The 26805-nt window shown below is 29.4% G+C and overlaps 1 protein-coding gene across 1 annotated transcript; it reads right to left on the bottom strand.

Moving 5' to 3' along the window:
* Positions 1 to 728: 728 nt before the first annotated feature.
* On the bottom strand, positions 729 to 26805 carry LOC111622520 (biorientation of chromosomes in cell division protein 1-like 1). Its single transcript, XM_023364922.1, has 9 exons — positions 26567 to 26805; positions 21244 to 21368; positions 16100 to 16413; positions 10184 to 11982; positions 9908 to 10100; positions 9719 to 9822; positions 9464 to 9512; positions 2577 to 3114; positions 729 to 2054 (listed from the first exon to the last, which is right to left on the bottom strand). Exons 1-9 carry the CDS (start codon positions 26693 to 26695, stop codon positions 1931 to 1933), a joined length of 3375 nt encoding a protein of 1124 aa, XP_023220690.1. The 5' UTR covers positions 26696 to 26805; the 3' UTR covers positions 729 to 1930.

Genomic DNA, 26805 nt, shown 5'->3' with positions numbered 1-26805 from the left:
CCCCACAGGAGCGTAAATTAAAATAAATAATGGTAAAATTACCATTAATATAACGCATATATTCATCTTTTATCTCGATTCGAAAACACTTTCAGAACTATTTACTTCTGTAAATATTGTTAGACAATACTAACATTGTTTGCATTATTGAAAACGCAATAATGAAATCATTTACGAAACTTGATGTATATTAATATTTTTTCAGGATTCATAGATACAATTTATTTTGTGTTATTTATTTCTGTGTTTGTTTCTGTGTTCTGCGGAGACTTGAGAGACTTTACTACGTCATCCAAACGAAGTAGAACTGATTCTTCTGCATCAAACAAGAAAAGAAAAACTTTATCTTTGGAATGTAAAGTTAACATTATTAAAGACTTCGATACAAAAATGAAAATTTGTGAATTGACAAAGGAGTTTGATCTACCGGAATCGACGGTCAGAACAATTATAAAAGGTAAAGAAAAAATTTTCGAAGCTGTGAAAAATGCTCAATCTTTAAATTCAAGCATCATTCGTAAACATCACAGTATTATCGCTGAGATGGAAACAATGTTAAAATTATGGCGTAATAATCAAGTAAATGTGAAAAATTGTAAAATAATATAGGCCTAATTTGTTATACATATGTATCATTTTTTTCTAAATTATTGTTTTCTTTAGTCTCCGGCCCCAATTAAAAGTTATTTGTATGTATTTATATGCGAAATTATACCGACTTATGCGAATTCGACTTACGCGCTTACCGCTTGGTTCCACCTATCGCGTAAATTTGGGGTATTACTGTACTCCAAAAAATTATTATATCATATATTTAGTGTTTAATCAAATTATGAATGTTTAAACATCACTAATAAAAGCAATTATGTAAATATTTTCTCCTATTTATTTTGGGGTCTACTTTGTGTGTTTAAAACAAGCTTATTATAAAAGAATGTTTAGAAGTTTGAATTAAAACAGCATTATCATATAATAACCTCCCTACACAAGAATTTGCTATAGAAACAATTTTTTATTGCTAATTTTTCAATATTAAGTAAACTAAATACTCTCTAAGTATAAATTTACAATGTTAAAAATGAGCATATATTTCTCTCTTGATTGAAACACACTGTAAAATAAAATAAATGAGAACATATTACCTCATATTATTTACAATCTTGTTTGAGATATGTAAATGAAAAGATATTTTGTATGCATCAATGTATAAATCCACGATGCAAAAATATATTAAGCAAACACATGCTACAATTATTTTTCAATGTCAAAATTTTAAGTAAATTATACTTAATTAGTATAAAAAAAATGATCATATTTATTTAAATGATCTACAAAGGATAAAAACACAATTGAAACATAAATTTGACATTTTATAAGTGAATGAGACAACACTTATGTAAACAAATTTAGTCATAAATCTTACATTAAAAGTGAGTATTAGCATATATAAGTATATTTGAGAGACGTCATTCATATTTAAAAAGATACATTTATTATATATAAATGTGTAATTTTAATTATAGGTCTGTCAGTTATATTTGATAATGAAATCTAAATATTCTTAATACTTTCTGGTGAGTCTACTATCATATTAAATTCAAAGATTTTATCTTAAATGATGAATTATGATATATATCATAATTAATACAAATGTTGATTTATATGGATTTGGTTTCATGAATGAATTATTTACAAATGATTAGCTATCAAAATATTTTCCTAAAAAGATTTCTCTAATATAAATCAGTCTGTTCCAAAAATTGGAAGAAAACCTGACAGTTTTTTTTAATAGACATTCCAATGATTTGAATATCATATTTTATGAAGTGTCCATGATTTGTTTTAACAAATCAAGCTATAAAACGAACTATAGGTTACAAAATTTAGTACGGAAAACCACAGCAATGTTATAGGTCATCGTGGAAGAGAATTATCGTTTCCTTTTAGATGAACTGGGAGAAAGATCTCTCTGACGTTTCCTAGTGCATATCTGTATGTCTGACTCATCTGTTTTGCTATACAAATCCTGTTTCGCATTTTCTTTTCTGCTATTCCTGTAATTAAAACAAATAAATAAACATTCCAAATTTTTAAGTAACATTAATTTAATTCAAATGTAAATAACTTATAATAATCAGGCCAAATTTTAATAAATGATAAATGTTGAATTTTTTCAGGTTATAATTATGTATAAGAAAAATAATAGGGTCCATTTTAATTTTAAAATTATGTAATTATTAATATTAGTACAAGAGAGCAGTCTAAATGCCTACATTTTAATCAATGAAATAATGTAAGTTGATGTGATGTCTAGACTAAATAATATCTGAAAAAATCTGGCCTTAAGTAAATAATGTAAATTTAAAAAAGTTTGCCATTTTGAATAAATACAGTTAGATAAAATTAATTTAAATATTATCAATTAATGTTACAATTTGTTTTGTGAAATTTATTAACTTATAACAGTAAACAATCAGACTAAATCATTCTTTAGTTGTATTGTGTTACATTGTCAGTATTGTATTGTAAAAATTGTCTTTATTTTATAAACTTATAAAAACTATATTTTATCTTACCTTACTTCTTTTGAACTATCTGGTAAAGGATTTAATTCAGAAGTTTTGGTTTTTATATCTGTATTACTGGTTTCATTTTCAGTACATGCAGGAATGGAAGCCAAATCACTGTCTTTATTAGAAGAATGTGTGTCAAGAGATTTTGATCGAGTCCGTCTGCCAGAATTTTCTTTTTTGTCGTGTACAGTTTCTTTCAATTCTTGATTTTCTTTTACTTTTTTTGCTTTACTCTGTTCAATTTCTAAATTCTTTGAATGCTTTCTTTTTGTCTTCTTACTATTCATTTCAGCTTCTTCATTATCACTGTTAGCAGAAGAAGAATCATCACTTTGTTTAGCTTCTTGATTAGAAGCTTTATCTGAATGATTGGAAGAATCAGAATCAGCACTACTTGAACTACTGCAAGACCATTTGCTATTATTAAAGATAGAAGAAAATTCATCCGATGCATATCGAGGATTAATTTTTCTCTGTCTCCGAAGCTCCCATTTAGGTTCTGTTTTAGGCTTAGAGCTCAAATTTTCTTCTTTGCTACTCTCTGTAATTTAGCATAAAATTATTATATTATAAAATTATCAAATTATCAAAATATAAACATTTTAAAATATTCAGAAATTTCAGATGTATATCAAGAGATTTTAAAATCATTTTTTAAAGCATTACTTTTTTTTACCAAGACGACAAAAGAAATCTATCATGCCTCTCATTTGCATTTTTTATTTTAATTTCAAACAATTTGATATAAAAATCTAAAAAGTTTACAAATGTATTCATGTGTAATATACAATTATTTTTATTTTAGTCAATTTTATAGCTGGAACAGTATTTCATTATTAAAAGTGACATCATCTAATAACTCTAGTCTTCATTGATATAGTTGAAAACTTTTATAGTGAGATTTGTTGCTATACTCTGTCTCAACTAAGTTGATAGTGATGTAGATGATATAAATTACATGAAATCATAAAACCATTGTGAAAGGTGAAATACCCAAGAACTCCAATACACTTGCACACTTACATTATATAATTATCAACTAATGTTGTTTATTGATAAACAACATGATAATACTTTGTTTATTTTAAAACTATTAGTGTATGAAAAAAAATATATACAATAAAGATATAACCACTATTGTATATCAGTATTGATGTCATTATCAGCTTAGATAAGACAGTATAGTTTACTAATCTTAAATTTGCTTTTTACGAGTACAAATATTAAATCAGCCAAAAAGTTTATATAATCTTTTAAATATTATAAACATTTATATTATTATTATTAGATGTTCTGTTTCCTACAACCATAGATACTATAAATATAATATTGCTTTATCTTTCATAGTTATCTTATTGAATTTGTTGTTCTGTTCTGTTTCTGAACAATAAATTTTTCCAACATCACTGCTGTGAAACTAAAGGAAAGAACCTTAATCTAAATACAGTAGAACCTCGAAAACTCGGCCTAATGTGGACCGAAGGGTGGCTGAATTTGTGAAAATGCCGGGTTATCAGGAATGGGGTTAAAAATAATAAGTATGAGTGTTTCCTCAGAAAATACTGTACTGTACTTGTATGTATTGTTTACTTGAGAATATAAAAGAGAATAAACTGCCCAAATACCCTTAAACAAAGGAAAAGTACATCCTTTATGAAGGCATAGAGCCTTTACTACATGAAAATGAAAATTAATGAATACACTGTGTACAATAATTTACCTGATAAGACAGACCTCAGAAAGATACTTTATGAGAGCTTTTATACTTTTATAAAGCTGTCTATAATGAAAATTAATTAACTAAGGATTTTTTTGCCCTGCCAGGGTGTGGCCGAATAATCCGGAGTGCCGGGTTATCGAGAGCTGAGTTTTCGAGGTTCTACTGTATATAAAATTACTTTTCCTGACTGACTGACTGATTCATCATTGCCCAGAGCAAACCACTGAACCTAAAGGTGAAATTTGGTACACAGTTATGGTACATCATAAAAACACGCACTAAGAAGGGATTTTTCGAAATTCCTAGGCGGAGGGGAGAGGGAGAGGATTAAGGCTTAACCAGAACAACTTCTACTGTACTATTTTAGATGTAATATTTTGTTTTTATCTGTGTTTCAGTAGGGTATGCCATGAAAATGTACACTAAGAAGGGATTTTTCGTAATTCCCCACGGAAGGAAGGGAGACAGAGAAAGAGAGAGAGAGAGCATTAAGGCTTAACCGGAAAAACGGCTTCTACTCGACTATTTTAGATGCGATTTTTCGTTTTCAACTACGTTTAATTTTCATTGAATACTTAGATGTATTAAATTGATAACATTTCAGACATTGTTATAAATATTTTCATACATTTCGATTTTTTAACCAAATGTTCAAACTATTTTAAATTCGAATTTGTTATTGCATATTGGTTCGATTATAGAATGATTGTAAACATTCCAGAAAATTGATCAAATTGAAAATAGTTCATTTGATTCTCAACAATTCTCATCATTCTCAGTGGTAGGTGTTATATAAGAATTACTATGGTTGTTGAAATACTGAATATAAATGGGGTTTGCTTGCAAAATCTGCATGGGCGAAGCCGCGGGTAACAGCTAGTTGAACATAAGATCAGAGATTTACTTCAGGATAACATATTTAAAGAAATTATGATAAATAAATGAGAGCTTGGAAAGTTTTAAATGGTTTTGTATTAACTTTCTAAGAAACACCAAGTCTCTTAACTATAAGGAGGGTGTCCAGGAGTTGCTGGATTCATATAAGAAAATGGAATGCCACATGCCACTTAAACTATGCCTTTTGCATTCCCATTTAGAATTCATTCCCTCCTAAAGTCAATCATAAGCAAGAAGAGCGATTTCACAAGAAATAAAACAGTTAGAGAAACATTTTTAAGGCTTCTGGAATGAATCAATGCTGGCTGACTACTGTTGGATGCCCAATTGCCCAATTGAAAAAAAAAAAAAAAAGTCAGCTAAACAACATTTCAGCACTTAAATCAGTGTAATATACTTCTCAATTTTAGTCACTGTCTGGCTATGGTTGTTGCTGCTAAAGAAAATTAACAACTAACTTTTTTTTTATTTTAGTAATTTTTTTCTTTCTGGAACTTATGGCTAATACATCTGAGAAATGAAAAACTTTCCAGTTTCTCAAGAATCATCTACTAAAATTAGAAAAAAAAAATGTGAAGATAAAGGGATTATGAGTAACCTGGCAAAACAATTAATTCTTTCGTATAAGGTGCAACAAAAGTATAGAATCACTCAAAAAATTGGTCTTTTGGGGTCAAAACATGCACTAATAGGTAGAAATAAATTTTTTAATGTATAATTCAGCACCTAACTTATAAAAACATGATTTTAGGAAACTAATTCATGGCTGACTGCGAAATAACGATAAAGTCAATTTACAAACTGTCACATAATTATAGAATTGCCAATTTCTTGCAAGTTTTACTTGTAAAAATATTTTTTTTTATTATGCCTCATGGTACCAATTTAACAAATTTTGAGAAAGAGCTAATTGTAGCTTTGAGTAGCACTGGTTCAAATCATCAGATAGTAGCGAACAGCATCAAGCATTTGAAAAAGATAGTTCAGCATTATTTGTCAAATCCTACAAATTATGGACCAAAGTGTAGAAGTGGACGTCCTTCAAAGCTTACCCTGAGAGACCACAGATGAATTACTAATGCAGCCTCTAATTCCATTGCATCCACATACAAAATTTGGGACAATTTGGATATTCACGTACATCACGAAACCATTCAAAATGTTTTACACAGCAACAACAGCATTGTTTGGTCTTGAATGAGAAGTGCCCCTGCTCTTAAGCCTGAGCACAAAGCTGCCCAATTTGATTTTGCTAGGAAAAATATGGCCACTCAATCAAATAAGGTAAGTTTTTGTTTCGTTTAAACCTATTGTGCTAGCACAAGAAATAACAACCTTTTTGTCATATAGGTAATCTTTTCAAACAAAAAAAAATTAATTTGGATGGGCCAGATGGTTTAGCATTCTACTGGTGTGATTTACGAAAAGAGACCAAGTACTTTTCGCGAAGAAATTTTGGTGGCGGGAGTGTTATGGTTTGGGGTGGTTTTCCTGCATTGGGAAAATTGGATTTGGCATTTGTTATCTGTTGCAAGGACAGTGCTGACTATCAGCAAGTTCTGGAGAACAAATTGCTGCCATAAAAGTGTAGATTCAGAAAAATTCCTGTTATTTTCCAACAGGACAATGCATCTATCCATGTATCACAAGATATGAAACAGTAGTTTGAAAATAAACAAATTGGCCAGTTCGTTCTCCTGATTGTAACCCTATAGAAAACGTTTGGGAGATCTTGGTTGGCCAAATTTATGACCAAAATTGTCAGTATGTTGACACTGAACACTTAAAACAAGCAATTGCCACAGTTTGAAACTCCCTTGAGGCAATCATAAAAAAACCTTAATTTGGATGGGCCAGATGGTTGATAGCATGCCAAATCACATTTTCGATGTTATTAGTAAAGGCAGTATGCAAATAAATTACTATATTTTGTAGTATTTAATTCTCTTTGCATTCATTTACTAGTCGATTCTATACTTTTGTGGTGCTTAAAATCAGTTTGTTTTACAATTTCTGCTGTTTGCTGCAATATAGGAAACTATGAGTTTTGACAAATTATGTTTTCATAAATCCTGAACAATATAAGAATGGTAGCTATATCATATGTATAATTCCTAACCTTCATATAGTAAATTTGCAGCAGTTCTATACTTTTTGGGTCACCTTATTCCAAGCTGAAAAAGAAATTGATGTTCAGAAGGTATTCATTTTTGCTTAAATTGCAAATTTCTTCTAATCATAAATTACAAATTCTTTTAGAACAACTGTCAAATATCCAGGTGTGGGTAGAAAACACTTGTAGATTTAGAGTCTCTGCTCTTGGTACTTGAAGAGGAAAGGAAAAATGTTTATACTAGTTTACATAATAGTAAATCATTTGAAGACATGAAAAAGTGTTGTCTAAACTTATTTGAGAGACTGTCAAAGTTGAAAGATAAAGAAAAAATTATATAGTGATTTCTGGTCTTCAGATAATGGAAGTGATGATGATGCTGTAGTTTTGATGCAAAAAGGTTAAAAGTGTCTGAAGTATATAGAGTTGGTAAACTATCACATTTACAAAAAAGACACATGTGAGCTAACAAATCCAGAAGATGACAGAAAAATTTATAAGAATACAAAGAATTTAAAAGGTACTAATATTTTTATAAATGATTATTATTCTGTAGCCATTTGAATGATTAGAAAGAAATTAAGATTATATATTAATGAATTACATATAAAAGGCACTAGAAGTATTAAATTATGTTATAATAGATTAATAGTAGATGATATAATTTATGCATGTAATTTAAATAACAAAATTTATCAAGTTAAAAAAGAAAGATATTTTTGTATTGAAATCTATATTACATCAGTCTAGAGTTGTAATATTATTATTAATAGATGACATTAAAATAGATCTAATGGACATTAAAAATATCCTCTTAGTTGTCTCAATGTTCTTCCTGACGATAAGTATGATAATTTTTTCATAGATGTACTGGAGATTTTGGATAAATATATAAATATGACTACAATAATGTTATTTTATGTGAAGATTTTAATGCGAGAATGGAGTTACCAATATCATCGCTAGAGTAAAATCCCTCAAGTGGCAGTGGGCTGGACATATTGCAAGAAAAACTGACCATCGTTGGACATCTGAAGTTCTTGATTGGATACCAAGAGATTGGAAATGACCAAGAAGACATCCTCACACTCAGTGGGTTGATGAGATCAAGAGGCATCTTGGCACAACATGGAAGCAAAGTGCTCAAAACAAAAGATTGTGGAAGAGGCTTGGGGAGACCTTCATCCTGCAGTGGATTGATAACGGATGATGATGATGATGATATATATGATACAATAACTATTATCAAGGGAAATTTCTGAGTCCCTAAAACATGAAGTGCCAAGAGAGAGTTCACAAAAATTAGTTCCATACCTCTTTATGGGGTTAGATATCCTAGAGAACAAAATGTAGTGCACAAATTATAATTAAATCCTCGGAAGAGACTCCCCGGAGGGGGATTGCGGCTTTTATTGTTTCGCAGTGGGAAAACTGTCATGTGACTAATTAGGTGCGAGGTAAAAGGTGTGCAGGGAGGTCAAAGTTGTCCCCAGAACTCAAATAAAATGACAAAATTGTATGTTAACTATCAACTTTTAAGTTCGTAGTGTGGGAATATCGTCGAGACGGGAGAATGTTTACTTTGAAAAAAAGGGGAGGTGGAAATTTCTCCCTCTTTCAAGGTGGTTTCCTCTCTATTTTCTATGGGAATTTAATGGTTTTTAGGTAAAACAGGACATTGATTGGAAAAAAAATCAGTAGAAAATCAAGATTTCACAAATATGTCTAATACGATACCTAAATAAAATAATTTCTCCTCAATTTTAATTACTACTTTTAGTTTCATCTTTAATTATGTATCAAGTTATTTTTGATGTAGGATTATACAACTACATTACTTTTATGTATATTTTCAGCATTTTTTTAAATAATAATCATAATTTAAAATCCTTATGTAATAGAAAACTGAAAACAGTTTTGTAATCATCGTGAAAAGTTGGTCTAGAAAGTACTCTGAACACAAATATTCATAATATATTTGTGATAACTAGAGTGATGATGATATGAACTTTTAATATTACCTCAGTAATACAATCTGAAAATTTATTTTCAAATTGAAATAATGATTTCAGCTCATTAATCTTAATGTTGATGATTTAGAATCTTTCTAAAATTGCTTTGTATTTTTATGTAAAAAGAAAAGTAAGTTTACATTCATACCTTGTAGTACCTCCTGATTTTGATCACCCAATGCAGAATTTTCACACTTCTGAAAAATTTGAATAAATTTCTATTCAGTTTAAAATAATAATTATATTAAGAGTAAATTAGTTATATGTAAATTTTAAAAATTTGTACTTATAGGGGAGCACATTTATAATCTCACAAGGTATCAGACAAAAATTACAACTAAAAAGACAAATTAAAATCTAGGTCAAGATGCAAAAAAAAAAAAAAAATTAATAATATACAAACCTCAGACTTATTATCACTACCACTTTCTTTACTTTTGTCATCTTCAATGACAACTTCACTATTCTCTTTCTCATCACTATCCTGGGATTTGGTTAATTTCTTTACTAAAGATAAAATTTAGTAAAACAGATAAAAATAAAGATATCAATTTACATTTCAAATTAAATACTATAATTATTTTTGACTTACTCTCTTTCAATGGCACTTTCTTCCTCTCTTTGTGAGTAATATCATCTTTTGGTGGTAATTCAACTTCTTCACTGGAAGACAGACTGATACGGTCATCAAAAGAAGATAAATCACTGGTATGAACTGAACTGATTGTCACATCAGACCAAGCACCTTCCTCTTCATCTCCAGCTGCCAAATCACGTAGGCCATCCTAACAGAAAAATAAATACAATCAATATTAAATAGAAATCCTCAAAATAATTAAAATATTAATTTTCACTTACCTATACCAACCTGGGAGCTTTTTGATATATTTTTGTCATTATCCATTGACTGCAAATCCATCAGATCTTCCTTTATTAGCTGAATTTCATCTTGTTCTGTAATCTGACTACTTAATTCTGATTTCTGCTTTTCTTTTTTAAAACCTTCAAAAATATCTTCAGAACTGCTTTCTTCTTGTGATGGTGATATCCCTAATATTGGCCTCGAAGTCTCTAAAATATCATTTTCTTTGCTGCTTCTTGATTCTGCCTCACTGCATACATCAGGACTAAAGGTACTCATACAAGTTGATTCTGTTTCACACTCTTTACTATCAGAACTACTCCTAGATGTTTTAATATTTTCAGATTTATTCTGAATATCAGCAGAAATTTTTGACTTTACATCATACTCTGATTTTGATGATTTACTGACTGATTTCATTACTTGTCCTTCAAATTTTAATTTTGAAATATTTTTGTCTTTAATCTTTTCATTCTTTTTTTCTTCTTTTTTGGTTACATCATATATTTTATCAATCTTATATTTTTTATCAGAATTCTTTTTCTCTGAAACTTTATCAAGTTTACATTTTTCTTTTTGAAGTTTTAATTTCTTTTGATTTTCATGTTCCTTGTTAGCATCATTTTCCTTTTTCTTTCTCTTTTCCAAAAGTTTATTATGTAGTTTCTCTTTACTCGTTTCAGATTTTTTAAGGCTTGAAACAGATTTAGATTCAATTTTATTTTTTTTATTTTCTGAATGTTGATCAGACTTATCATCTTGTTTCTCAACTGATTTTGATTTATCAATATTCTTTTTATCAGGTGTTAAATATTTCTGTTTATCTAATGAATCTGTTTTCAAAGTTATATTTTTGCTATCTTCTGGCTGTTTCAATTCAATACTTTTAGATTTTATTTCACTCTTGGAATGCAATTTCATTTTAGTATCTGAATATTTGGTTTTTTCTGAAGAATGTTTGATAATCTTTTCTTGAAATGATTTCACTTTAGATTCACTAACTGGAGATTTAGTTTTTTCGTTATCATTTTTACTTTTCAAATCATTTTTAACTTTAGATTTATCACCTTTGGCTACTTTCTCTGGTGTTTTAAGGGATTTCACATTAGAATCTGATTTGTTTTTAATATCACTTTTGTGAGGTTTTATATCTTTATTATGAGAAGATGATTTAATCTTTGAAACTGATCCTTCATGTTTATGAAGTTTTCCATGACTTTCTTGTGATTTTCCCATTTTCATTTTCATTGAATCTGAACTTGATTTACTTTCTACAGACTTCTTTTTATCAATTTTTTCAGAATCATGTTTTTTCAAATCTTTAGTTTTTGATGAATCTATTTTTGACTTCTCTCCAAATTTGTGCTTTTCTAATCTTTTATCTTTTTCATTCTTAGTTACTTGAGAAACAGTTTTCTTACTAGTTTCAGTTTTCAACTGTTCTTTTTTATCATTTGCATTCTTTGGTGTTTCTTTATCACTACATTCAGATAAAGTTCTGTCTCTCTTTATTTTAACTTCTTTATCTTTTTCTTTTAAAGCCTTGGGTTTTTCCATTAAAGACTGATTATCCTGTTCAATTTTTTTCTCAACAGTACCTTTATTTTCTTCAATTTTTTTGTTATCATTTAAATCCTTATTTACTGACTGTAAATTATCCGTTTGATCAATTTTAATTTCCAATTCAACATTTTCATTATTTCCTCCTTTACTTTCAGTTGGAGTTTCGTCTGCTTTCAATTCACTGTTTAACTCATTTGTTGACAATTGTATTTTTTCTGCAACTGTAGATTGATTATCATCATCTATAAATATTTATTATATAATTAATATTAAAATTTCAAATTGTTACTTATTCCTCTGATAACCTTTAGTGATAAGCATAAATTTTGCTCAAGAGAACAATCATACAAGGAACATACCAGTGTCATAGCCTTATGTTAAGTTCATTTTAATTTTATTTAGCAACTTATCTACACAAAGTCGATTCATCCAGTACTCATTAACATAATTCTAATAAAGTCAAAGATTTGTAATAAAGCACTGAAGAGAGATAAGAGACCTAAATTGCATTTCCTTGTACAATAAAGTTAAAATAGTCAATCACTGCTGTGTCCTTGTATGCTTTGCTCTCTTCAGCAAAATTTATACTTATCACTAATGGATGAAATTTCAAAGTTTATTTTACTTAAATAAAAATATATTGTATACATAATTTTAAATATATATTAAATAATAATGAAAACTGTCAAAAATTATCATATAGAAAGAAGAACTTTTATTAAAGTTTCAAAGGATAATGGAAAATTATGCATATAAGTTATACTATTTATGCTTGCATATATTCAGAATAAGTCATTAAAATTTGAACTAGGATTATCATACATAAATAAAATTATATTATTTAAGATAATCCTAGTTCAGATTTTAATGACTTATTCTGAATATATGCAAGCAAATCAAAAATTAAAACAGTAATAATACTAAGTTTAGTCAATATTAATAGACTAATATACTGTACAAGAATAAAGGTCTGTTAATTTTGATTTTTGTTCTATATATTCTACTTAAAAAGATCCTGTAATATTGATCTAGGTTATGAAATTTCTAACAACTATTATTAAAAATATATCATTCCTGAAAACGACAAAATTAACACAACACTTTAATCCTATGAATCCAACAAATTTTGAATATCTGACGTTCCAATATTGCAGATCCTGAGGAAGGCCATTAAATATAGCCAAAAACATTAGTTTAATTAAAAAAATTGCTAGAAAAAGAGTGGAAGATTTTATAATACTTATTTACACTTTAATCTACATAAATATACAGTATCTGTAAGACTAAAACATATCTCAAATCTTGCTTTTTATTTTTTTCACTTGTATAAAATAATTTTGTGAAAATTCCAAATTTCCTGTTATAATTGTTCACTGGACAATGTTTTCCATTTTTGGTGGTCAATTGTTGAGGTAAAAAATTACTGATGTTGCAAGAAGGAAAAAAGCATAATTCCAAAAGAGATATCAAATTAATATAAGAACTTACATAAACCTAGTTAAATTGGAATATTGTGACAAATATATAAAAAATAATTTGAATAAAGTACCTAATCATCTTTATAAATTTTGATATTAATTCTCAATATCACTAATATCTAATGTCAATAATGATATCAGCCAGTACAGTGGGTGATCGGTTAATGAACATAATCTGTTCCAAGACTGTATTCGCTATCCGAATTGTTTGTTAACCAATTATCAATATACCATAGATTTTTATGGGAATTTGATTAATCTGTTCTGGAAACCCCCCCCAAAAATAAAAAATTATATACTTTCTTACTACGTTTATTTATATGTAATAATAAAAATACATATATACACAATCTTGCATTTTTATTAGTCATATTTTTTTCCATTTGTGGGTGTTAAAAAATCTGTCCAATGTCGATTGCTTTTCTCTCTCCTTCAGGATTTTTCAGAAGTAATTAATAGCACTGTCGTTATTAACAGGATTTTTCAGAAGTAATTAATAGCACTGTCATTATATTATATCCCTAAGCCTATTAACCTCAATCTGGTTTGGTTGCCATTCTAAGACCATTGTTCTGACATCCTCCCACTTCAAAACATCTTTAATAGCAGCATTGTTCAGAAGAAAACATATCTCACTGAGTTTCTTGGTGTTTTTCATTTAAGAGTTCTTGGCATTTTTCTGTTGTCACATCAGTTTTAAATTCCATTATGAGCTCTTCAATGTTCTTCATTTTTCAGATGTGATTTTTGTTACTCCTTTAGCTGCTTGAGTCTTCTTGATTATAGTATTCTTGATCAGTATCTTTCTCAGATAAGATTGAACTGTGGCGTACTGTAGACCTGTTCAAGCCAGCAACATCAGACATCTTCTGCCCACTCTCTACCTTTGCTATTATACTCTAATCTTTTCAAAATAAAAACTGATGCAAAACTTAACACATGCCCGCCTGACAGTCTCACAAATACTATAAAAAATATTCTTTCTGTCAGAAAAATAAAAGGTTGGAATTACAAGGGAGAGTTTCAAAGTTCGGAGGAATACTATCTAATCAGTATATACTGGGTTGATCATCAATATCGACGTCTCCCGCACTCCAAAAAGTTCCAAATTGTTGCTTGAAGACAAGGGAAGACCAATTGGTATTCATTATTTTATGTCACTTCTTCTTGTGTTTGTTCTGTGAGGTGTTTGTTATCCAAATATGTGTGCATTGTCTGAACATAAAAATCTTTTGTGAAAGTGTTTGTTATCCAATCACCCACTGTAATTACTTTTCTGGTTTTGATATTGAAAAATATAATATCAATAGTACAATGGTGCATTTTCCTATGGGCAAAAAGGACAATTGATGACAATCCTGTGGGCAAAGATTGGTTTGAGGCCCCTTGTTGGTGGAGTAAATCAATCTTTTATAAAAAACTATTTCCCAAAAAATTCCCCCGAAGAAAAATGCCAGAAGTCAACACTGTACATGGGACCTCCTAATTCAAATTTACTTGAACTCCATGAAGTTATAATGTACCACTACAATAATCAATTATTCAATAATATCAAACATCGCTAATACACCAATATTTACTAGTAAGTGAACATGTGCAGTTTACTTCACAATACAAATTAGATGGGCAATTATTACAGGAAATATAATAAGTTCATTTCAAAATAAGATGTCTATCCAGTGACATTATAATAAAATCACTCATATCAGCTGTAGAATTTAAATGATATTTATTGAAAATTAATATTAAAAATCTTCACTGAATCAGCATCAACAGATCAGTTCTTACTGATATTTCCAACAGATGGGCTTTGAATTTCAAATGCATTCTTTGCATTTGAAATTACAAAGCCACCTCTCTCAAAGAGATTTCTTACACTTATAGACTTCCATCCAGAAGACAGGATAGGCATTTCAGAACTTTGTTGCCATTGAGCAAAATCTTGTAGTAGCGTATGTTTTATGTTGTATAATTAAAAACAACAAAGTGATTTTTTTCTTTGCAACAAAGTCACAATCATTTCTATTATTTCACATTCACAGTATGATCTCTAAAATGTCACAGTAACAGATATTATCAATTATCATGAGCAATAATTTGCCAGTTTGACTTCCAGTTTCCTGACAGTTTTTTCAAATATAAAATCTTTTAAGACTAGTTTCAAATCAAGCATATGAATGCATTTATCTTTAGTTATTAGATCATCTAATAAACTATTTCATTCTGTCATTATATGTAAAAATGTTATTTCAGCAAATATGTATTCATAATTGTTCCAGCAATTTTCCACAAATTAGATGAATAAATCATATCTTTTGTTTCAAAAATTTATCTTTGGCAACAGTTTTTATTCTATACAATTTTAAAATTTTGATATATTTTGTTGTTTTGATAAATTTGTTAATTCATATCAGAAAAATGCTTGTTAATAAACATTTCTGAACTAAACAGGCACAAATTCTTTATTGTCTCAACTATATACTGGCTAACCAAAATTTCCCAGTATATAGAAAGATGTCAGGATTCTACATTATCAGATTGTGCAGAATCAAATGCCATTCAGATTTTAAATATAGAATGTTTTAATTTTTTACATAGTTTATTTGTTAAATTTATTATTTTTCTATGCTTATTTTGTGTAAATAAAGTTTAGTTCTGAATTTGTACATTAAATTTACATCTCTGAATTGTATTTTGGTCTACTGTATTGGAAGGGAAGTAGCCTAGTGGCATATTCCTCCTCTGGATGTCCCATGGTGCCATCTTACCCAATGCCATAAGAAAAAGTTAAATAACAAAGAAAATATTAATATTTATATTCTATAGTATAAAACTGTTAGTAAATAAATTTATTTATATGTCTAAGAAAAAAGAAATTTACCTGTCTTAATAGTCGAATTGGTTTCGGATAATAGTTCATTTTCACTAGATTTTGGTTCTTCTTGTGGTTCAGGTGGTTTTATTTCTGAAACTTTATCACAATTATTATTTTCAGGTGGAAGAGGTGGTGGAGGTGGTGGTGGTGGTGGAGGTGCTGATGTTGGTGCTAGTGCAGATGCTGGTTCAGGCTGAATATTATTTAATCCCAAATAATCTTTCACAATTGTTTCAATTTTTGGATAGAATACTTGATAAATTTTAGGAGTTACAACCTGTTCTACTAAATGATCCATACCCCATGCTAACATACCAGACCTAAAAAGAAAAAATATGTTTATTTTCATTATAATAAATAGTAGAACCAATGCAAAGTATTTTAAACACATAAATGATATAACAGGATAGAATATACTAATAAGAATATATTTGCAATTCTTTTGAAATAATTCACAATGCTAGCAAATAAAATAAAATTTTTAAAAATTATAGGATTTTTGAGAAGAAATTATATTTGAAAAATTTTATTCTTATTTTTTCACCATTACACATTCAAGAAGACTTTTATTCTGCTAATACAAAACGGTTCATGTATTTTTAATATCGCTTTATCATTTTAAGTAGATGTACAAGAATTTTACTATGTCTCTATAATCACCTTATTCTTCGGGTTTGTAATATACAAACTTACCATCTATAAGCGCCATATTGGGGGAACTGGTATGTGCAAGTTATATACATGTATTTTAAAATGTTTGTACAAATTACTCGTAAAAAATAATATTTAAATGCTGTATACACTATTTTCTTATTTTAGTTGACTGATGAGGGGCAAAAAGGCCCGAAACATGTAAATGATATCGTATCAACTAAATAAAGGTGGAAAAGAAGCCATATGATTGGTTAATAACATGATCTCGTGTTCAACACTTTTAAAGAAATTTATTGATCATTAAAATCTGATTACATCTGGATTGAGTTCAAATTTAGGTTCAATTTCAAGTACCACTCTGTAAACCATTTGTAAAACTGTGGTCCAGGTACAAGAAATACTGGTCATTAGCTTTTAAAGCAATCACATTATCTGCCTCCATGTGACTACCTGTTGTGAGAAGTTATCTGTCAATGAGGGAATCTAGGCCTAAACGATTTACAGTTAACAAAATGTTTTAGTATTATAGTATTTATGTATTAAAAGGGTTATCAAAAGTTTGAGCCTTTCAACCAGAAGGAGACCCTCACATTCCCTAGATAGTTGGGCACTTGAGGAACAAACTGGAGACTCAACCTAATGTCCATTCGTCACCCCCCCAATGGGACATCCTGGCAGTAAATAGCCAATTAACCAGACTATCAAAGTGAATGAGGATGGGCTGCCATTATAGGATTAATCAACCATAATGGCTCTCTTTATCAGTTAAAACTTTTAAACATGGTACATAATATTAGCAAAAAGTCATACCAGCTAGAACATTATCTGGGACAACAAGGTCCCAGCTGAGTTGGTCAGGAAACCAGGAAACATAGTCTCCCCAAAGCATCCCATACATGTTCTATGGGATTTAAATCAGGGGAGTATGCTGGCCAATCCATTCTAACGATATCTTCACTTTCTAGAAGCTCCTCAACAGCAGGAGTCTGATGTGTACTGGAGTTATCATCCTAAAAAATGAAGTCTGCATCAATGGCACCTCAGAACAGATGAATGTGGGAAAGGATCACTTGCTGACAATAGAAATCTCTGATAACAGTAGTTCCATCAAAAATTTGGAGCTCAGTCTGCCATTCATCATAATGCCTCCCCAAACAAGCATTAGGACCACCATAATGGTCTCTTTCTATGACATTAGTGGGATAAAACCATGTCCCTAACTCTCTCCATATCAATTGGCATTGAGAATTGCTCGTGATACTAAAACAACTCTCATCTGTAAATAAGACATGACTTCATTGATGAGATGTCCAGTCTTTGTGTTCCTTACACCAGTCTAAAGGTGCTGTTGATGAATAACTGTCAATGGGATGCAGTGTTCAGGTCACCTTTATGAAGGCATCTGGCCATATTAAACCGTGACACTTTTTGTCCCATTGCCATATGCAGCTGCTGAGCAATGTTGCCTGCTGACTGGTATCAATCTTTTTTTGCCTACAGGATGATATATGTGCCACTCACTTGTCAAATCCATTAACTCCATAAAACAAAAAGTGGAGAAAAAGTGACAAAGTAATATATGTTCTTTTTTAAAATTTCTTATAAAATATAAATTCAAATAAACATTATAGAAGATATTATTGTAGATGTAGCTTTTATTTAATGACGTATAAAATGTATAAGATAGTATAGATATGCTATAATCGTTATTATTATTATGATTTGGTGTGATTGAGGGAATTAACTGATTTGGCAAGTGAAAAACTTAATAACATCAAATTCGGTCTTCACATTAGTGCACATTTTTTATTAAAATTTTTTTGCAAAAATGAATAATAACTATTATGTTACTGTTACAATGATTAACAGTAACAGAATAGTTAATTTAAACAAAATAATAATAATTTTGTTTAAACAAAATAATAATAGTTGCTGAATAATCAGTATAATGTTGCTGAATAATCAGTTTAAACAAAATAATAATAATTTTGTTTAAACTGATTATTCAGCAACATAAATGATGTCTTCTTCATCAGCTATATTTGAGTCCCATCATGTCGATTTGTTCTTAAATTTTTATAAGAATCATGTTTAATAGAAGGAATGAAAAAAAAAAATTAGTTTTATCCATCTTGATATAACGGGTTTCCTTTCTTCTAAAACAATTGTCGCCAAAATTAAAACAATCGTTCAATATTCCACAAGTATAATTACTTCTGTGGCAGTTGGATTGTAACTAACTAATTTCTTTTACTTATGTTTTGTGATGAGATAACATTAAATAATTTACTGTTATCTACAAAACACTGGTCAGCACACACTGCAGCATTGCAATCACACTGTGCGCTGGTGGATTAACGTTACAGTATGGAGTTACTTAAATTGGCTTCTGAAATAAATAGAATTTTTTTCAATGGTCAATAAAATTTTGTCATTAAGTGTTATTGATCCTTATTATTAAGAAAACTTATTATGATTATAAAAAGTTACGAGTATATTAAGTGATTTCAAACTAACATTTTAAAAAATTCGAAATGTGGAGTTAATCGATTTGGCTTGTGAATGGCTCATATCAGTCATCAAGTTTTTCTTCACAACCACCAACAACTCTTCTTATAGCTGTATCTGTGGTTTGGAAGTCTTTCCAAGCATGTGAAACTACATTTTTTATTGATTCCAAACTCTTGGGCTATGTTTGTCACACCACTCCCTCTCAAGCTTGCTGACCATTCTACCACAAGTAAACTCATCCATATGGTTTCTTTTAATCATATTGCACGTACAAACTCACTGAACGTGCAACAAATGTGTCTAATAGCATCTTTTGTCCTCCTTTTTATTGTAGTCTTGCACTGCGCATGCTAGCTGCATGCATTTTTTGTGCCTTTGTGTCACCTGTGATGTCTTCCTGATATTTGCATACAAATCATCTTTCCATTGAATTGGGTGTTCATTGTACAGATCGTAAAAAGCCCTTTTCTAAAATTTCATGGCTGTCTGCTTAAAAATTACATTGTTGCTTAAGTTTTGAACACCAGTGTATTTATCTTTACAGCTGTAAAAATCACATTTTAATTGAATTTTAAATAGCAAACAGATTGTATAGGATACTTTAATTAAATGGAACAAAACTTACGATAAAACATACATGTTGATTAATTATTAATTCATCAAAAATCTGAACTGAGCAGAAGTAACAAAAAAGAAAAATGTAACTGTTATTATGAACAGAAGGGTGGACAAAGGTTGGTTTAAGTGACAAGTTCGAATGTGATTTGCTAGCCATTTCAAGGGGTAAGAAATGTATTTGGTATTCTTGCATTTTTAACATTATTGATAATCTAAGTGACTAATAAAAATCAACATGATGATTTATCTACTTTGTAGTAATTGAATAGGCATAATTTTTCAAACATTTTTGCTTTTTTCAATAAATGATTTATTAAAATTACTTTAGCACCACAAAGCTGTTAAGATCATAAATGACATTATAAATGCAAAAAAAAAACCAAATATAATTACTTATACTTATATAAATGCTGTTGTTTTAACCTTAAAACTGTTTCTTTTTCATTATTACATACTACGATTCTATTCTAATGAATGAATGAATAACTTTAGAAAAGTTTATGGTTTCTTGGTACTGTAAGCTTAATTTGAACAATAACACAGAAGTTTAATAACATTAATATGTATGACAATAAGTGATGATTGACAACTTAACCAGATTAGTGTTTTCTAACAGATAAAGAGTATGGCTTTTTACAACCTGCCCTCTTCCGCTATTCTTATTTTAACCCAGTGTTTATTCGATGCCTATAGTCAAAATTTGTCCTCTGAAAGAGTATTTGAACGGATTCTTTGTTTTAGTTTTAAAATATTTTGTATGTAATTAATTCTTTCAGAATATTGAAGGTGGGACTTTGTGTTTTCGTAAGGTAAATTATGGACAACAGGGTACATTATTTAGTATGTCTTTTATTTAGATGTCAGTATTATAGATGTCTTATTTGAAGGGCCTGAGGGTTGTAAAAATGTCCATTAAATAGTAGTGTCCATTAATTAATGCAGGTTTCACTGTATTCAGAAGTGTGTTACATACTCAACCCACAAGAACCTTATTATATCTCAGTAACAACAAATTTTAATTAAAACTAACATTTTCGACCATAATCATGGTCTTCCTCAGGTTGTTTGACCATTTGAATATAGAACATGTCGAACAAGGAAGACCATGTTTTAATTAAACAAGGAAGACCAAGGAAATGTTAGTTTTAATTAAAATTTGTTGTTACTGGGATATAAGGTTCTTGTGAATTGATTATCCCTCCCAGTGATTCTCGAGAAGTTGTTTTATTGTTACATACATTACTTAATATCAATACAATGTCAGAAATTTTATCAATAGACAATACACTTAAAAATTATTTTATAGCTGATACTCATTTAAATTTGAGTAACAAAAAATAATAAATACATCATTAAAAATAACTTACTCATTAATTGATCTCCGAAGATTATCACGAACTTGATTTTTATTGAGATCTGTGCACCATGTTTGTTCAGAGAGAAATTTTGAGACATATATCTCCACTCTTTGTCTTAAATTCTGATATGCAGGCTATAATAATAATAAATAGATTTGAATAACAAATATTTAAAATTCAAAATGTAAATTTCTACTACTAAAAATTTAAAATCACATGAACCAAATACAGAGTTAATCAAACTGATTTTTTTCCAAATTTTGAATATTTATTATATCATAAATACATAACAAAAAAATACAAATTATATTATTTCACATGTTTAAATAGAAGAAGAAAATGAGAGACACAAAGTTTTTGATGTATAACAAGCAAAAAACTTTTGGTTTTATTTAAAAATAAATTAAAAACATGTTACAATTTAAAAATTGCTAGCACTTTTAGTAAGACACTCTTACTATTGTCAGACAAACAAAATATATACAGTATATATTTTGTTTGTCTGACAATAGTAAGTTTATCTCAAGTAGAATAATAAGTTTCCTCACTATTCTACTATCAGATAAAGTTAAAATATAGCCAAAAATATCACAAATAAGAAATACTGTGTTAGACTATATGTTGAAACAATATTTGAAGTTTCAAAGAGAAAGAAACTAAATTTTTCAGCACCATTTGACTTAATCAAATTCATTAGAAAACCTTTATTACTACTTGGATTAATTAGTTCAGTGAATAATAACTCAGGTTTAACAGATTGTTGACCTGATATTTTTCGTATATTATTTTTGTAGCTATTAATTATACCTTTGTGCTAGATAACAATTACAGTAGACTCGCCATTAACCAGAACTCAAGCAACTGGCAAACATCGAAAAAATAATACTTATCTGTACAACTGTTTAACTTTTTCCCACAAAGAGATGTTTTCATCATGTTTTAGGACAGCTGCAGTTTCTTAAAAAATGTAAGTCACTATTCTAATTGAATTCAAACATTTTTGACCTTTTATATCATTTTCTGATAGATCGAACAATAATCTAAGCTATATGTTTTCATTCTAATTTGTTAAAATCAAATCCCATATCTGCTCAGCATTAACATCACTTCTCAATTCAGCTAAAAGTATTGATTTTCAAACTTATATCATACTGCCTTCTTCATTCTTCTGTCCTGCTATTGTTAACTAATACTTTAAATAAATTAAAATAATTTCTAGCAGAAATTAAGTTTAAACTCAATGTGTCACACTGTAAGCAAGCACACACTTCATACACCAACATTTGTCTCCCATTCCCACCAATTCATTGTGTATAAACATACTGATTGGCTGGGATCTATCGTTATTCAAATTTTGTGTTCTCATTCAACTCAAGTTTGTCTTTATCTTAATTTGCTTTTAATTATTGTATTTCATATTAATATCAAATCAATAGAGAGTTTATGGTATAGTATAGTATAGTATGGGGGGTTAATATTAGTTAACCTATTTTTAGTAGAAACTCTCAAGAAATAGTAACTACATTAAGTAATAGAAAAACTACAAAAAATATATAAAAAAATAATGTATTATTTAAAATATCTGTTAATTTGTTTTTAAAAAATATTTGAATTTGTGATGTTGGTCGATTGCATTAAAAAAGTTTTCATTACAATTGTTCTATTTGAATTCTCAAAACATTGAATGTTGTTGATTTGAAGATGGGATTGAGAATCCTAATTCAAATAAATAGCCTGACCCCTTTAACTGCTTTTAAATTTCTTTTCTTACTTTTCATCAATTGAGTTATCTTTTCCAGTTTTAAGAGATTAGTACCTAATTGAAATTGGAATTACTTTCATTCCTGCTAGTTTGCATTCTTCCATTTTTGGCCAGATCCACAATGGGACAACCAAAGGTAGTGAAGAACGGGGCCTAACATAACCTGAAATGGATTGCTCATGAAAAATTCATGGGTTATTCATTCAGATTCAATCTGGAAACTAAGAGGAGTAGGCTGGCACTTTATCTCTTTCTCATTGTAATCATCATCATCATCAAGAGCAAAGATGTTAATGTTAAATAAGATAAATGTTTCCAAGTTTATAGATTTTATTTTGCTCACCACAATTTTCAGGCTGGAGTTTATTTGCACTGTTTTCAGAATCTGTTACTCTAAAAGTTGTCAATTCTATTATTAATATAAACTTTAATTTAAACTCAAAACTAGTTAACTGACTAACCATATTAACAGTTTACAAGAGTAAACTTTTTAATAGTATTACTCTCTTTTAGGAATCCATATAGATATGCTCCTCTGCTTATGAACAGATTAGGTTCCAGAGGTTTGCTGTAAGTCAAAAACTAATCTAGAAAGTACATTTATACATAGAATAACCAAGTATTATCAGTATTTGATCCTTCAATGCACTCAATAAACTACATTATGCTTGTTTACCTGTTCACTACAGCTTAGTAGCAGGTATTTCAAATGCATTTTTTTTTCACCTAATGCACTTAGTTTTATAATTCCAAGTTTAGTTTCCACAGTAATAGAGCCCTACTTCTTGCATTTATTTCCACTATTAGATTTGCTATTACATTCTGGATGCATTTTTGAAGCACTAATCATAAAAGTTTATTAAAAAATTGCAAACAATAGCAAAAAATGCCAACATTACCAACTTTAATGCCACCTCATGAGTGGCAATGAAACTTCAGAATTCATACAAAAATGAAAAATAATGATACAAAATAGAAATACATGCACATTAATTATTTATTACTGGCTAAACACTAACTCTACCCCACAACTGGCATGAGAAGTTCAGAATCTGCAAAATTTAAGTTTTAGACATATGGTCAAATTGCTCGTAAGTCTGAAAGTTTGTAAGTAGGGGAGCTCTGTACTCTATACTCTTTTTCCTTACCAAAATCTCAAATTATACCTCTTTCCATTGAAATTAAAATTTCTTTAAAAATTATTTTTTACAATTATTTCTTACTTTTAGAAAAATACATTTAAAAAACTTATTTCCTATAAATCAATCAATCATTAAATACATGAAAAAAATCATGAGTGATGAAAACAAAGAGACCACTTTTTTCAAGATCAGAAACCAGATCATGTACCAGATCAGTATGAGATTTGCTTTATGATCTTGAAAAAAAGCACATGTTTAAAAGTAGCTGCTATTGTTGATGTGATATACATAAATATTTGAAGTGGTTCTCATTGTTAATAATTGGAACTGTATTCTGTGTATTTCAATTTATTTCTTCAGAATTAAGGCAGTGTTGCAGGGACTGTCAATATAAACAGGCATTTAAAAGCAGTTATCCCTGCAAGGTAGCTTATTGTGTGACGTGCATAATTAATTTAAATCTTTATCTCTACTTTAAATTCTTTCAGTGTAGAAGTTATTAAGATTTCCTGGTAAAATCTTATATTTACTATTGTGGCAGCATCTGTTTAAGGTTAGTCAATCACACAATGTACTGTAGTTTTCAAATAATATAGTTCAGTTATTCTAGAACAGACTTGTGTGTCTCAGACCAATCCACCTATCAACAACGGCTGCATTCAGCAGACTCAACAGTTCCGTAGCCATCGAGTGTTTTTTCTGCCGAACATTCTCTACAGTAATGCTCTTTCGGAACACATTTGGTGTTTTGATGTCACATTCGGTAGCATCTTTCATTTACACTACCCAAAATTGATCAATGAAGCTTTTTGTTCCAACACAATGTCACTCATCATTCAGCAGATTCAGGTTGCTATGTAACAGCTACCAGATTTGCTCAGTTACAACTGTTGAGTCTGCCGAACACAGCCATTGTTTTGTGTCTCCACATCTGTAAACACTTTTTAGTACAAATGCAGCTCTGAATCATTGCTTACGAGATAAGGGAGAGGCTATCGCATTTTGAACTTTTTGCTTCGTCCCTTTAGTGTTGCTAAATTTTGTCGCTAGGTGGTGTCTTAACACCCCCATTCAGAAAGACGGATGCACGCCAGCTAAGGCAGTATTCCCTGGCTAAAGTGCTGTGAAATCCATTGGAATTTAAGGTAACATTTATATATTTTGTTTATAAATGTTTCCCCCTGCAAAAGGAAATTGACAAAACAGTAGCATACCTAGGTGTTTTTTATACTGCATTATTTCTTTTATTGTGAAAGAAATTTTGATCCTTTTCAGAGCATGGTTTATTGCTACATACCATTGTATAAAAGCAGCAGACATACGAAAGGTGTGGTTTTCCATGAGAAACTCTTGGAAAACCACCCTCTGAAGCACAGTTGTAAACACAGTGGCTCTTAAGTACTGTATAAATAGGGAAGGTGAGAAAAAAGGCAGTTCTTGGATTCCTTCCGATAGATCTAGAGTTTGTAGTCAACATTTTCTCCCCACAAATTATAGTGTTAGCACAACACAAAAAGGGCTTTTACCTGGCTCTGTGCCATCAGTTTTTGAAGAATATCTAGAAAGATTGAAAAGAAAGTAGCCTGAACCCAGAAAACTGCCCAAAAACAGAGTACACCATCTACAACTAGGTATTTAACTAGTGTGGAAAATAGTATTGATCAGGAAGAGGATGACGCAACTGAAAACAGCAAAGCCAGCACTGATATTCAAGTTCAAAGACTGAATTATATTGTATGTATTTTTGTTGTTCTAGCTTTTGTCTACTCGTTCAAAATAATTTATTAAACAGTACATATTTGTTGTATTAAATAATATGCTACGATAGGCAAAACATTTCACTTTATAGAGATTAAATATAAAAAATGGGAGTACCAGATGACAAAGGTACAATATTGCTTCGTAAAGTAAAGTTTTTCAAGGGAGTAATATTTTCTTTCACTCGTGTTCTCCATAAACGAGTGGATTGCAAATGTATTTAGTACATAATCACATTGCACATTTTCTCTCGTATAAATCAGAACAAACATATACGTGCATTACTCGTAAGCAACAATATATATGAGGCACTAGGGAGCTTTTCTAACCCGTTTCTTACGAGATAAGAGAACCTTATCTCTTAAGCAACGCTCTGAATGACGCTTGCAACAATTTATATTGAACTATTTTGTATTTTGTAATAAAAAGACAAAGATTAAAACACAAAAATTGCAAAAGTAAAGGAGCATATTTATAATTTTGTATGTAAAAACTGGAACAAACAGGATGTAAATAGGCGATTTACACAACGCTGTTTCAATTTACTAGTTTATCTACTAATATTGAAATATTTTAATAATTATATGCATTAAGATATCGGTAAAAATGATCGATTGCTATCTTTTCAATTAAAATTGCATTATTATTATTATTATATTTTTAAACTTACCTTAGTATCAAAATCAGCAATACAATCTCTTCGAAACTCATCAAAAATTCCTTGCGATTTCAATTGTCCAACTATTGTATTTACTACAGTCGAATCGCTAGATTGAACATGTGCTAAATTATTTTCCATTTTTTAAAATATAATTATTACTTTATAACATTTTTTTTGCTTGAATAAAAATACTTATACATTCAACAAAATGGCTGCCAGAAGGGCGTATGTGTTATAAAACAAAACAA

Source organism: Centruroides sculpturatus, unplaced genomic scaffold (assembly GCF_000671375.1).
Source record: "Centruroides sculpturatus isolate CEXI.00-Female unplaced genomic scaffold, Cexi_2.0 scaffold291, whole genome shotgun sequence".
Taxonomy (NCBI): Eukaryota; Metazoa; Arthropoda; class Arachnida; order Scorpiones; family Buthidae; genus Centruroides; species Centruroides sculpturatus.
The sequence above is the reverse complement of the archived record's forward strand: the minus strand, read 5'-3'. Positions and strand labels throughout refer to the sequence as shown.

Bases quoted from the DNA above. Each gene is read 5' to 3' on its own strand.
- LOC111622520 (XM_023364922.1), bottom strand. From the start codon at position 26,695: ATGGAAAATAATTTAGCACATGTTCAATCTAGCGATTCGACTGTAGTA. The intron at 21,369-26,566 runs GTAAGTTTAAAA...TTATTATTATAG, and splicing joins TTGCTGATTTTGATACTAAG to CCTGCATATCAGAATTTAAG. The intron at 2,055-2,576 runs GTAAGATAAAAT...TTTTAATTACAG, and splicing joins GATAGTTCAAAAGAAGTAAG to GAATAGCAGAAAAGAAAATG.